At 38.6% G+C, this 13,143-nt stretch overlaps 1 protein-coding gene across 4 annotated transcripts in view; it reads left to right on the top strand.

Annotated features, from left to right (window-relative positions):
* nedd4 (NEDD4 E3 ubiquitin protein ligase) overlaps positions 1-11,080 on the top strand; it is a 107,394-nt gene extending 96,314 nt beyond the window's left edge. For all 4 annotated transcript variants that reach the window (XM_033050175.1, XM_033050174.1, XM_033050173.1 and 1 more), the window contains 11 exons: positions 1,285-1,514; positions 2,188-2,309; positions 2,457-2,527; positions 3,266-3,361; positions 5,571-5,644; positions 6,611-6,671; positions 7,604-7,663; positions 7,756-7,863; positions 8,560-8,656; positions 8,808-8,880; positions 9,042-11,080. In XM_033050175.1, the coding sequence (XP_032906066.1) occupies positions 1,285-1,514; positions 2,188-2,309; positions 2,457-2,527; positions 3,266-3,361; positions 5,571-5,644; positions 6,611-6,671; positions 7,604-7,663; positions 7,756-7,863; positions 8,560-8,656; positions 8,808-8,880; positions 9,042-9,144 (1,095 nt within the window). In that variant the 3' untranslated portion in view covers positions 9,145-11,080. The remainder of the gene's footprint in view (positions 1-1,284; positions 1,515-2,187; positions 2,310-2,456; positions 2,528-3,265; positions 3,362-5,570; positions 5,645-6,610; positions 6,672-7,603; positions 7,664-7,755; positions 7,864-8,559; positions 8,657-8,807; positions 8,881-9,041) is intronic.
* The last annotated feature ends 2,063 nt before the right edge of the window (positions 11,081-13,143 follow it).

Below are 13,143 nucleotides of genomic sequence, written 5' to 3'. Positions count from 1 at the left end.
GGGAAAGTATTTGTATCGTACGGTTGTATTCCCAGAATTACTATCGGGTGGTGAGGATAGAATTAGGAGGATAGGCAGATGAACTTGTGGTTAAAAAGCGGGTTCAGGAAGGCTTTGGGAACTTGGATCATTGGGAGTGCTTCTGGTTTAGATGGGATGTGTACAAGAAGGGCAGGTTGTACTTTAACTGGAGGGGGACCAAGGCCTTTGTTAGGCCGTTTGCTCGTTCTACTTGGGAAGGCTTGAACTAATTTGGCAGGGTATGGGAATCATGGTGTGCAGCAGGTAGAGAGAGAGAAACATAGAGGATAAATCAAGCCAATTCAGTGGCCACAACAGACAAGAGGCAGGTGAGGGAGGGCTGGCAGGCTCAACTGCATTGACTTTAATGCACAAATCAGTCAGATTAGCTTATGAGCATGGAGCAGCACATGGAACCTTAATGGTTAACTTGCAGTTTAATGTCATTGGAATAACCGGTTTTGACAAATTTATTTTTAATGGGTTACATTTATTAACCATATCATTTTAATGCGCGTTACAACATTTTCGAAATTATTTTTACTGTTATATTTTTTATTTTAACTGTAAATTTCAAATAACCGATCCTGCAGAAGCAAATACCAAATCAATATGGAAGGATAATCTTAAAGTTGATGTTTTCCCATTTTGAACTTTTTTGGTGCTAATGCTGCACTTAAACAAGGTCTATGGATTGTGTACGGGCTGTGTGGCTGCCCTATTGATTACAAGTGTGAATTACAGATCAGCTACTTCTCAAGGATAGATACTGTGACTTCAAATCACCCGATGAACCCTCTAACCACGGGGGGGGGGGGGGGTGTCGAGAGTGCCTGGAGATGCCTCTCTTCATTTGTTTGGTGAAACTTTAAACCAAGTCCCTATCTGCATGTTTCGGTGGTTACAAAAGCTGTTTTGAAGCGCAGAAAGTTCTGGTGTTCCAGTTGGCATTTGTTCCTGGAACACGACTAATAAAACAGAATTAATTGGACACTTTTCTTGTTCCTGTTTGCTGGACTTTGTGCAAAATAATTAATGCTTTGCAAAATTAAATGACTGCACTTCAAAAAATATTTTGTTTAATTTGATGTCACCTGTCCCGACCATGTGAATAACACTATTTAAGTGTGATGCTTTATGTACAAAATGTTGCTCCTGTCAGTGATTCTTATCTCTATCCTGCCTGTATGGATATCTACTAAATTCAATTGACTACATTTTAAGTATGTTGCCTCCTTATGAAACCTAATTTATTGCCTGCAGACTGATGGTCCAAATCGGTTTGAACTGAAGCTGCGTCGTAACACAATCTTGGAAGACTCTTACAGAAAAATAATATCTGTAAAGCGAGTAGAATTCCTTAAAGCCAGACTCTGGATTGAGTTTGATTCTGAAAAAGGATTGGATTATGGTGGTGTTGCCAGGGAATGGTTTTTTCTCCTTTCCAAAGAGATGTTCAATCCATATTATGGGTTGTTCGAATATTCTGCCACGTAAGTAGATGCTTTTCTCTTTCAAAAGCTTATTTCATGGCCGAATCCTTAGGCTTGAAATGTCTGGAAATGTTCACTTTATTGCATTGGATTATTGCATTATTCCTGCAGTATTATATACACTGGATTTTAGTTGCTGTGTTACAGTAGAACATAGCTGTGAAGGTGGTTGCAAATTTTCCAATGCCCTGCTGTTGACCAGTTCCCTATCTGTGCTTGTCATTGTGTACCTGCTTCCAGATTCCCATCTACCTGGCTGCCTGTCACTTGCCTAGCGATTGTTTTATATTTTAACCCCTTAACTGACAACATTACTTTGCCAACCATCAGTCCACCATATCTCCTATTTCCTGTAATCTGACCCCAACCCACGGATCCACAAGTCAAACCCTCCCCACCCACCCTCCCACACATACATCATGATAGCCTAATAAATCTATTATTGTACGATAACTCCATGAATCACCAAGAGTTGGCTGCAAACCTGCTTGGGGTATCATTGCCATGGTTTGGGAACCTCCATCCTATTGAATCATTTGGGCCATTGTTGATCAGAGCTACCATCTGATGGATTTTAATATTTGTGGGATAGCTTTTGTATTCTTTTGCATGAATGACATTTTCACTCTGTGTCATCATTTAATCGAATCGTGTAAACTCCTTTTTCCTACAGGGACAATTATACCTTACAGATAAACCCAAACTCTGGACTATGCAATGAGGAGCATGTATCTTACTTTAAATTCATCGGGCGTGTAGCTGGAATGGCAGTATTTCATGGGAAATTGTTAGATGGTGGGTACATAGGCTTACATTATTAAAAATGCAATTTAACGTATTTATTTTTAAAGGAGAGGTTTTTCTAAGCCATTAAAGAGAAGAATTTTATGCCATTTGTGTGATTATATGAACCAATTGAGATTTGTTTTATTAATTATGTAGGATTTTTTATCCGACCCTTGTACAAGATGATGCTTCAGAAACCAATAACATTGCAAGATATGGAGTCGGTGGTAAGTTTTTCATGTTATAATTAAATAGAATAGATATTCTGTGGGTTATTCCTTTGGTCAAGTTACTGTGCTCTATGTACTTTGGTCAAGTTACTGTACTCCACATGTTCCTCAGCTGGTCCATCATAAATTTCCACTTCAGCTGTTGCTCTGCAGATTTTTAGCCAAAGAAAGCAATTTTCAATAATCCTGCTGCCATATTCAAGCAAAGAAATTTCCTTCCTCTCTTCCAAAACCTCATTCTTTACAAATATTTGCAATGTCTGAAATCCTTCTAAAAGCAAACTCAGCTTTTCAGCATGTGTATGGATCCAGCCAGAATCCTGATTTTTTTCCCCCCCGTCTTTATCCTTGGCTCATGTTTTTTACTCTAATTGTGGCCAAACATACTGAAGTCTGGATGCAGCTCAGTTAGGCGAATCCATTCAGTAAACCCAGTTTATAAAAACAGTCAAAACTTCAATCAGCAAAGGAAAATGAAAATAGTTTTGATTCCAGCGCTAGTCTCCTGGAAAGTGGGACATGGGAGTTGGAGTGAAGCCAAGTTTTAATATGCTGGCATACATTTTTCCCCTCGCATCATAAATTCTGCAGTAATTTGGGAAAGATTGCTTGGTTTTTATATCCATAATTAGGAGTCTGTAAAATATAAATTTTGAATTTGCGTTGCGTTTCAATAAGATTTATAAATGGAAAAGTATAATTGAGTAATGTGAATTTTAACCTCCAATGTTACAGGACAGCGAGTATTATAATTCACTGATGTGGATTCTTGAAAATGATCCAACGGATTTGGATCTTCGGTTCGTGGTTGATGAAGAGCTGTTTGGTCAGGTTGGTGTGCATGTGTGTCAAACATATCTGAAATATAGATAGGTTCCTTTGGTTTTAGATGACCATTTTAAGTATAAGCCTCCCCCCTTGTAAACAGCATTCAATGATATATAGTAACTCTAAGCAACTGTAATAAAACCAAGCATTAAGTGGAGTTCAGCAATATTTAGCTCTAGCTTTTATTTTGTTATCCTCCATTCAGCTTCACAAGCTATATCCAGTCACATTATAATTTTCATCTTGCATATTGTGTCCTGTTAATGCACGATATGAAATAAAATTGATGTAACTTGTGTTAAGTTGTAGGAAAATGTAGACTAAAGGAAATGCTCACCAACACCAAAAAGGCACAAAGTGCTGGAGTATCTCAGCAGATCAGGCAGCATCTCTGGCTAACATACTTAGGTGGTGTTTTGGGTTGGGATCCTTCTTCAGACTGATTGTAGCGGAGGGAGAAAGCTGGATGAGAGGTTGGGGTCTGAAGAATGGGTCCAACCCAAACTGTCATCTATCCATGTTCTCCAGAGATACTGCTCGACCCGTTGAGCTACTCCAGCGCTTTGTCTTTAAGTTGTTAGTAACATTGGTAATAAGGAAATGCTATGTTTGGTGACCCTGTAAGTGTGATATAGTTTGTTGAAATTCCTCAAACTAAATATTGATTGCAGCATTTTTTCTCCGTCATTGACATTGCATCAATTGACTGTCTCAGCCTTGTGTTCACAATACTATGGATTAAAGCTCTTGTGACAACTGTTACATCATTTGACAAATGATACGGAGCTGAATATTTATCATCCAACATTTCAGTGAATATATTTAAGGCAAAGATAGATAGATCCTTGATTAAGGTAGACACAAAATGCTGGAATAACTCAGCGGGACAGGCAGCATCTCTGGAGAGAAGGAATGGGTGACATTCTGGGTTGAGACCCTTCTTCAGACATAACACAGCTTCATTATTTATCTGTAGTTACTCCAGCATTTTTGTGTCTACCTTTGATTTAAACCAGCATCTGCGGTTCTTTCCTACACATTAGATCCTTGAGGTTACGGGAAGAAGGCAGGAGAATGGGGTGAGGAGGGAGAGATAGATCGGCCAAGATTGAATGGCGGAGTCGACTTAATGGGTCGAATGGCCTAATTCTGCTCCTATCACTCATGATCTTATGATTTCTGAACCATTATTCTCATTGCTCTTTCCTTGATCACCTTCTTAGAGATTAGAAGAGATGTCAAAAATAATATCAGTGGAATTTAAACTCTGTTAGTGACTCCACATGTTTCAAGTACCTCTGTGTTATACCTGTACACAAGGTGTGACTGGCAGAAATGTACTTCACGGTCATAGGATGTTTCAAATCGCTGAACCTTTTGATGTTGGACTTTGTACACCAGTACAAAGAGAGCCTTTTTATTTAAATATAATTTATTTTTCTTTTGCGAATGTGTGTGCGTGTGTAAATTTTCAGGAGATTTTTGGCTCCCTGTGGGTCAAAGATGCTCTATTAAACCATGATTACTTGAATGATAGAAGGTAGTTAGTAACAAAGGTAATTCCCAGCAGTGGGCCTCATTGGACACTGGAACTAAATTCATTAGTTGGGTTGAAAACAATTTTAAATTTAACAAGTTGAGGCATCGTTAAAGCATTTGTCTGCAATCTCTACCTGGACTGGTCAAAATATAAAATACAATGAAGATTATTTGTGTTTATTTCCTCATGCAGTCTGCTAAAATGTCATTACCTTTGGTTGGGGAGAGGCCTTGTTAGAGGTTAGACACAGATGTATAGTTTATTATAGCAACTAAAAATTGTTACATGTTTTTAATTTGCATTATTATTATGATGGTTTGTCATGTTGAAGAACGAAGCCTGGAAGCTAAAGGAACCAGTTATTGGAGGTGTTATGGATTGCATTCAATTTTATATTATCAGTAGACAGTGCTTTTTCTTGTAGACCAAAAGGTGTCAGTATACATGAGTAATAAACACACCTCATGATGCTGGAAAATAAAATGATGACATTTAACATTTTGTAATGGTCATACGGTCAAAGGTAGCACTGCCAACAAGCTCAGTTCTACGTTCATTTACAAACTCTCATTGTGTTGCATGTCGTACAATCAATGGATCATCTCTGCTCCCATCTGCCCTCTGGTGGTTTTGCAGTTTATTTAATGTTGGATTCATTGCTTCTTCCATCAGACTCAACAGCATGAACTGAAACCTGATGGATCAGAAATATTGGTTACAAACAAAAACAAGAAAGAGTATATTCAGTAAGTATTTTGCAATTTATATCCTCTTTGTGCACATGTTTTTTAACGTATGGATGAGGTTAGAATTTTTTAATTTTAGTTTAAACTATTCATATCAGTGTGTTGCTTAATATCTCACACTTATGGAGATAAATTATGTCCGTCTGAAATCTTCCACTTGGGTTCCTGTTGCTTACAATAATTGAATGGACCATGAGGTAGTTGTAAAGTGAATCTCACTGTAGCCTTTCCAAAACATAGAAACATAGAAAATAGGTGCAGGAGTAGGCCATTCGGCCCTTCGAGCCTGCACCACCATTCGATATGATCATGGCTGATCATCCAACTCAGTATCCCATCCCTGCCTTCTCTCCATACCCCCTGATCCCTTTAGCCACAAGGGCCACATATAACTCCCTCTTAAATAACTCCCTCTTAAATGAACTGGCCTCAACTACCTTCTGTGGCAGAGAATTCCACAGATTCACCACTCTCTGTGTAAAAAATGATTTTCTCATCTCGGTCCTAAAAGACTTCCCTCTTATCCTTAAACTGTGACCCCTAGTTCTGGACTTCCCCAGCATCGGGAATAATCTTCCTGCATCTAGCCTGTCCAACCCCTATCAATCCATCAATAACTCCTCCCACCATTATTGGCTGCATTTTGTTCATCCATGCTAATAATATTGGTTGTTTTCTGTGTTTTTCTGGGTGAGGTGCTGCATGATGCCCAATTATTGTTGGGACGTGGGCAACTTTGGCGGGAGCAAGATGCAGCTGATTACTGGAACATTGAAAATTAGATTTTTTTTTTTGTTTCTTAAATTTAAACTGAACTCAATCTCTGGCCCCAGTGGAAGGAGGAGATGCTCTCTCGTGTAGTTTGGAACCAGTTGGAACATACTAACCAGATTGAAATATAGTGCACCCGTTGTGGTGTGTCATCTGCTAATGAAGCATTTTGTGGATATTTTACTTTTCTTTCAGCCTTGTGATGCAGTGGAGGTTTGTCAATCGAATCCAGGAGCAAATGAATGCTTTTAAAGAGGTAACAAGAGAAAACAAACTTTAATAATTCTATCATTTATACTTGAGTCTGAATTTATGACAATGATCAGTAAGTTTAATTGAGCATTGAATCCATCCAAACCATGTACCAGCCCAAGTTATCCGAGGGGTAACTTTTTCACACAAAGGGTGGTGCGTGTATGCAACAAACTACTGGAGGTGGTAGTTGAGGCTGGGACTACCCCATCATTTAAGAAACAATTAGACAGGTACATGGAAAGAACAAGTTTAGAGGGATATGGACCAAGCGCAGGCAAGTGGGACTAATGTAGCTGGGACATTGTTGGCTGGTGTGGGCGAGTTGGGCCGAAGGGCCTGTTTCTACATTGTATTACTCTAAGACTATGACTATGTTGTAATTATGGACGCCTTTCCCACTTCTGGCAGCTCGTTCCATGTACCTTCCACCCTCTGTGTGGAAAAAGTTGTCTCTCTGTTTCCATTTTAATCTTTCCCCTCTCACCTCGATCGCCCCAACTGCGGGTGGTTCGACTGCCCCAACCGCGGGAGAAAAGGAGGGAAGAAGATAATGCGTCATTGCCTTCCATCACAGTGCGCTGTGGTGGATGTTTATGTTAATTTTTATGTAGTTGTGTGTTGTTACTTTTTTGGTATGACTGTGGCAAATCAAATTCCGTGTATGTTTTTACATACTTGGCTAATAAATTAATTACAACTACAATTATAAAGTCTTTATGTGGAGCACTTAAAAATAATTATTTAATGGCTATGGGGCCATTTTACAGGGCTGCCAATATATGTGGTCTACAGGGTACCAAAGGCTGTTACATCATTAGAAAAGTTGGTACATCAAATGTTAAAGCAATGTTTAATCTAGACTATTTAAGTGAGACATTTATGCTATTTTTGCTGTAGATGCTCACTGTAAAATCCTGATATTTCTTTTTCCAGGGTTTCTTTGAACTGATCCCACAAGATCTCATAAAAATATTTGATGAGAATGAATTGGAGGTAACCTTTTCCATCATATTTTGCGTACCTAACTATTGCATTGGACTCTGCTCTGTTCTTTGTTTTGATGAGGTTTGCATTTTGTCTTTCAGCTGTTGATGTGTGGACTTGGAGATGTGGATGTGAATGACTGGAGGGAGAACACAAAGTACAAAAATGGCTACAATGCGAACCATCCCGTCATGCAGTGGTTTTGGAAGGTATTGCAAGACAATTGAATAATGTCAAGAGTGTTTTATTGTCGTATGTTCCAGATAGAACAATGAAATTCTTACTTGCGGCAGCACAACAGAATATGTAAACATAGTACACTGTAAACAATATAATAAACAAGAGGGGGGAAAAAGTTGGCAGGTCTGGAGGATTGTTGGTTCCCTAATGGTTGCCTTGCTAATGTTCTCAGCAGCTGCTTGATATCACGAGGAGTGAATTGAATTCCTCAGCCCCTCATATTTTGCTAGGGTAGCTCACAACACAGCAGCATGGGCGTTGAATTCTCTAATTTTAAGTAACTTATACGAATACTCCCCCCCCCCCCCTTCCATAGTTCGCAACAATGTACCCTTCTTGAGGTCACACCTTCCCATGCCAATAATTGACCTCCCAGGGAACCACCCTGCCTGAGGTTCTGTTGCCTAATTTGTCCTAGTCTTTACTCAGCTCCAGTTCTTGTACCATTGTGGTCACTTCACAACTGATTGCATGTTCCACTACAATTGTGATGTGTTTGAAAAAAACCCAATTAAAAATATTCAGAAGTGTTCTGATTCGGGTGCTAGCAAGGGAATAAGTGAAAAAGAGGAGACATGAACACCTTAGTTTGTAGAATATCTGTGTATGTGGAATAAAAGTGGGAATAATTAAAAAAATAATAATCTTTTTAATCTTTTCTTCAGACTGTGCTGTTGATGGATTCAGAAAAACGCATTAGATTCCTGCAATTTGTGACTGGTACTTCACGAGTGCCCATGAATGGATTTGCTGAACTGTATGGTAAGAGGCTAAGCATTAGCATTCACATTTCTTAAGAGTGAATTTACAAGATTTTTTTTCAAAAATCCAAGATGAATAAATGTAGAAATCTATGATTCTGTTCATTTTAAATGGGTGAAAGATTAGTTTTTGTTCTTCTCTTTTATTCGAGGATCGAATGGACCACAGCTATTTACCATTGAGCAGTGGGGAACACCTGAAAAATTACCAAGAGCGCATACATGGTAACTTTTACATTTTTGCCTTTTTATAAAAGTGTGTCAGAAAAATAACTGCATGACCAGTCTGATTCTGAAATGTCGAAGAACATAAAGCTTAATAACAAAAAAAAGCCTCCCTTTTGCTAAGATGGCGTTAAATGCAGGATGTTACATCTTTTTTCCAGTTTCAATCGCCTGGACCTGCCGCCTTATGAATCATTTGAGGAACTACGAGAGAAACTTAACCTGGCGATAGAGAACACTGAGGGCTTTGACGGCGTGGACTGAATGACCACAGCTGGTGGATGTAGCTTGGTCACATAATGCAACAAATGTACTGCAGTACAAATCCAATTATCTAGCAATGGAACTACCAGGTTAATTCACGTATGCAGGAAAATATGTCTTATTGTTAAGCTAATAAATAACTAACAGACTAAGTATTCAGCAAGCATTTACATTTCCCTGAAATGTTTGTCTTTGAAGTTATGATTTTTATGTTTTATTTTGTTAACTGTTGAATATTGCTTTGACATGCGTAACTGTGGCGATACAGTTAGTATAGTTTGTTTTTTTAACTCCCAATCACTTCAGTGACCTCATGATCTTGATGCTGTACAGCGCTCATGAAGATTCAATAATCTGTGCCACTGTCAGCCAGTGCTGTGCAGTAACATGTACCGCTTCCCCAGCCTCTGCTACCATGGTTGCAGTGTTCAGTCACTATAATTTGGGTCACCAGTGCCCAAATGCAACTTGGTAACCTTGTAGTTTTTAGCTAACGTATGTAGCATAACTGTTAAGTTTGCCCAACGATGATTTTGTGTAGGTTAAAAATTGCTGACCTTGTACAGCTTAACTCTAAAAATAAATGGGCAAATTACTGTGAAAATTGAAGGTAAACCTGGAGTCTGAAGGGAGATTGGATATATGGAGATCTAGTGCCAAATTTAGGTTTTAGAATGTAATTTGGTCGCAAGCAGCAAACTGTTGTTTACTTCTGAAATCTTTTTTGATCTTTTGATAACACCTTCAGAAAATGTGATTATGATGAATATGACTATAATTATTGATGCTTTCTGAAACAATCTTGTATTTTCCACTTTACCTCAATCTTGTTTCTTGAGGATTCCAGATGCTGTACTTAATACTTAACAGATGTTGGTTGCAGAATTTGCGCTTGTCAGCTTACTTAATTATGGTGGCTTGTCTATTGGTATGCAGAGGGAGGACAGAGGCTGCTGAGGATGTTGTCAATGTGCTATGTTTACATGGTGGAACACACTATACACTAAATTCCCCCCCCCCCCCCCCTCGTTAGTGTTCTTTTAAAAACTTTTCTTTAGGATTCCAACAAGTTGAAAAATCTAAATTGTTACCCGAATTAAAACAATATTCTGTGTGGCCTTTTTGCGGAGCAAGTTACAGCTTGCGAATTGGACCTTGTCCAAAAAAAGGGGTGACCTATATTTCTGATGAAACAAAATATGCTTGACGTTTTCTGAGTTTTTAAAAAAAAGCATGAAGCATAAAGCCTGTCATGGATAAAAACAATTAAGTCCTCATCTCTGGATAAACAAGTACTGATTTATAGCAGAACAGAAATTGCAAGACTGAACTTGAATTTTTGTAGATGGATTAAAGTGTCCATATCAAGCTGATTACAGCTGATGCAGGCAATCAGAATTCTTAAGAAATGGTGATTTAACCACAAATATTGTCAAAGATGTATTTTCATTTCAGGATGCAGAATTGATTTGAATATTGTAACAATTGGACTTTATGCAAGTGAGTTTTTCATACCGTAAAACAAATGATTATTAAAGTTACCCTTCAATTATAGTTTATTAGACATTTATTTCCAGTTGTGTGTATATATTACAAAGCATAGTGATTCCAAATTGTACATCTACCTTAAATTATATTTGTGTTCTGCACAATATATATTCACTTCAGATTTGTAAATATCTTACGGAAATAATCCACTAACTTTTATAGTTATATTAAAAAAGATGATGCATGCGTTATTATCTTTCATATTTAAGGTTGTATTTTAGAATAGAATCTGAAACAAGAAAGGAGTGGATGGAAACTATTTTGTAAATACATTGTGCACTTACAATGAAATGAATTAAATTCAGCTGGAAAATTGATTTTGTGCACCACACTGGGGAAGCTGATGTATGTACAGTCTATTTATAATAAAACACTGTTTTCATGGAAACTGGACCTGATTTTTAATTGAGATTTACAGCACTTTTGAAAAGCATTTCAATACTTAATAGCTTTGTTTCCCCTCCAAGTTGTTTTGGGCCCCTCGTGTTATTGCAGCGGGAACACGGCGACCATTCTGTTGTTCACTGAATGTATGTTGTACAATAAAACAAGAGGAACAGTAACAGATTATTATATTGCAACTCAGGAGGGTTATGATCTGTGGTTAGACTACTGCTGCTATGAAGTGTGCAGAGGCAATGCTCGCTGCTCCTCGGGCTTTTGCAAAAGTGCCTTCACTTTAAAGAGCCCCTCTCGCTGCCAGCAATACCCGGCCGGGGAGATGGTATTTGATGGGATCGGTTGCAATCTTCAACCTGGGCACCCGCTCGCAACCTCACCGTCCGTCATCCAGAAAGCTGCTGCGGCTTATTACAGTTTGTAGGGTTTTATTTGTCTTATTGATCTGAGGGTATTAAACAAATGTGTCTATGATGTGTGGATATGGAAGAGCAGGGAGAGGGGAGCAGAAATGTGTATTCCAACCACATTTTGGTGGACATACAACAGCGGATTCTATTCATCGTGTCATCTTTAAGGTTGTTAGGGGAGTATTTGTTTTTTGGTCACTAGCACTATAAGAGCCTTGGAATATTCTTGGAATATTCCCTTCCTTACAATGTTTCAGTAACAACTGAAGTCTCGTCTCGAGCTGAATACAACACACAGCTGCTACAGTTTAGTGGCTATTTAATTTGAGCAATCAAAGACTAATTTCTACTCCTTATCATCCAAATGACTTCAGTCTTTTCAGCAATAGTACAGATGCTCATTGCTGATACGTTTCTTATCCTCCACGTTAGCTCCTGTTTGACAAATCTTGTGCGACTGGAGCCTCATCAGTACATGGAAAGCCACTTGACTGGTCTGCCCTCCCATAGATAACGTCAACCATTAGGGCTATGGCTTTGCAACCATCGGTCTTATGCCTTTGAGGCAGGCAGAAACATACCGGAAGTTAGAATTGTGAGGCAAGAGTTGTCATTGGAGAGGATGGGGATTACAAACTCCCACAATACCGTGCTTCAACAGTGCCTGCTCCACTAGAATTATTCCCCAACTGTTAATATCTCTGCAGAACCATCTTCCATTAGATCTAAACCTCAAGCCAGTTCCAGCTTCACTGCACCTCTGCAGAAACATACCCCAGTAGATCCATTCCTCAACGGTGCTAAACCCCAGCACTCCAATGTGCAGTCACCCCTTTGGGAAAAGCAAGAAATGAAAGCCATATGTTTTAGTAGATCTCAATCTGTACAATAATTGATATTATATTAACCTTGGTGTCTTAAAGGCTTGTGTGACTAAGCCTAAATCTGTTCGTGATCCTGTACAAATTGAAAGCCAAAACGTGCTCGTGTGTAGGTTTAATAAACACTCATGGTCATGGTCACATTCAAGCTTTTGTTTTTGCAGCAAACAATTTATTCATGGAAATATGAAATGAAAGATCTCTTTATCTGAAACGGGCTGCGTGTGTCATGTCAAGTGAAATGGTTGATGCTCCATTGATTCAAAAGATGCTCTAGTTTTCATTGTGTGTTTGCTACAAATCAACCCTCCACAACATTGAAATCCAATGTCAGACGTAATGTGGTTGTCAACAAGGGACTATCCGAGCAATGTTACCATAGTCATAAAGATATACAACATAGAAACAGCCCCATCGGCCCATCTCATCTATGCCAACCAAGATACATTTGGCCCCTATCCTTCCAAACCTTTTATATCTGTGCACTGACCAAATGACTTTTAACCATGAGTTTATATACCTCTTAGTGTCAGCTATAAATGTCCTACATTCCAGGGAAAGAAGTTCCAGCTTATCCAGCCACTCCTTATAACGCAAGTCCTCCAGTTCCTGAAACATCCTTGTTAATCTCTTTTGTGCCCTTTCTAAATTAAAATTAAATTAAATTTCTTTATTTATATAGCACATTTTTAGTCAACTTGCATTGACCCCAAAGTGCTTCACATAATTACATCCACACACGACAGTATGCACTCCAAGCG

Source organism: Amblyraja radiata, chromosome 34, assembly GCF_010909765.2.
Source record: "Amblyraja radiata isolate CabotCenter1 chromosome 34, sAmbRad1.1.pri, whole genome shotgun sequence".
Classification (NCBI taxonomy): domain Eukaryota; kingdom Metazoa; phylum Chordata; class Chondrichthyes; order Rajiformes; family Rajidae; genus Amblyraja; species Amblyraja radiata.
Note: the sequence above shows the minus strand (reverse complement) of the source record. Positions and strands in the feature narration are given on the sequence as shown.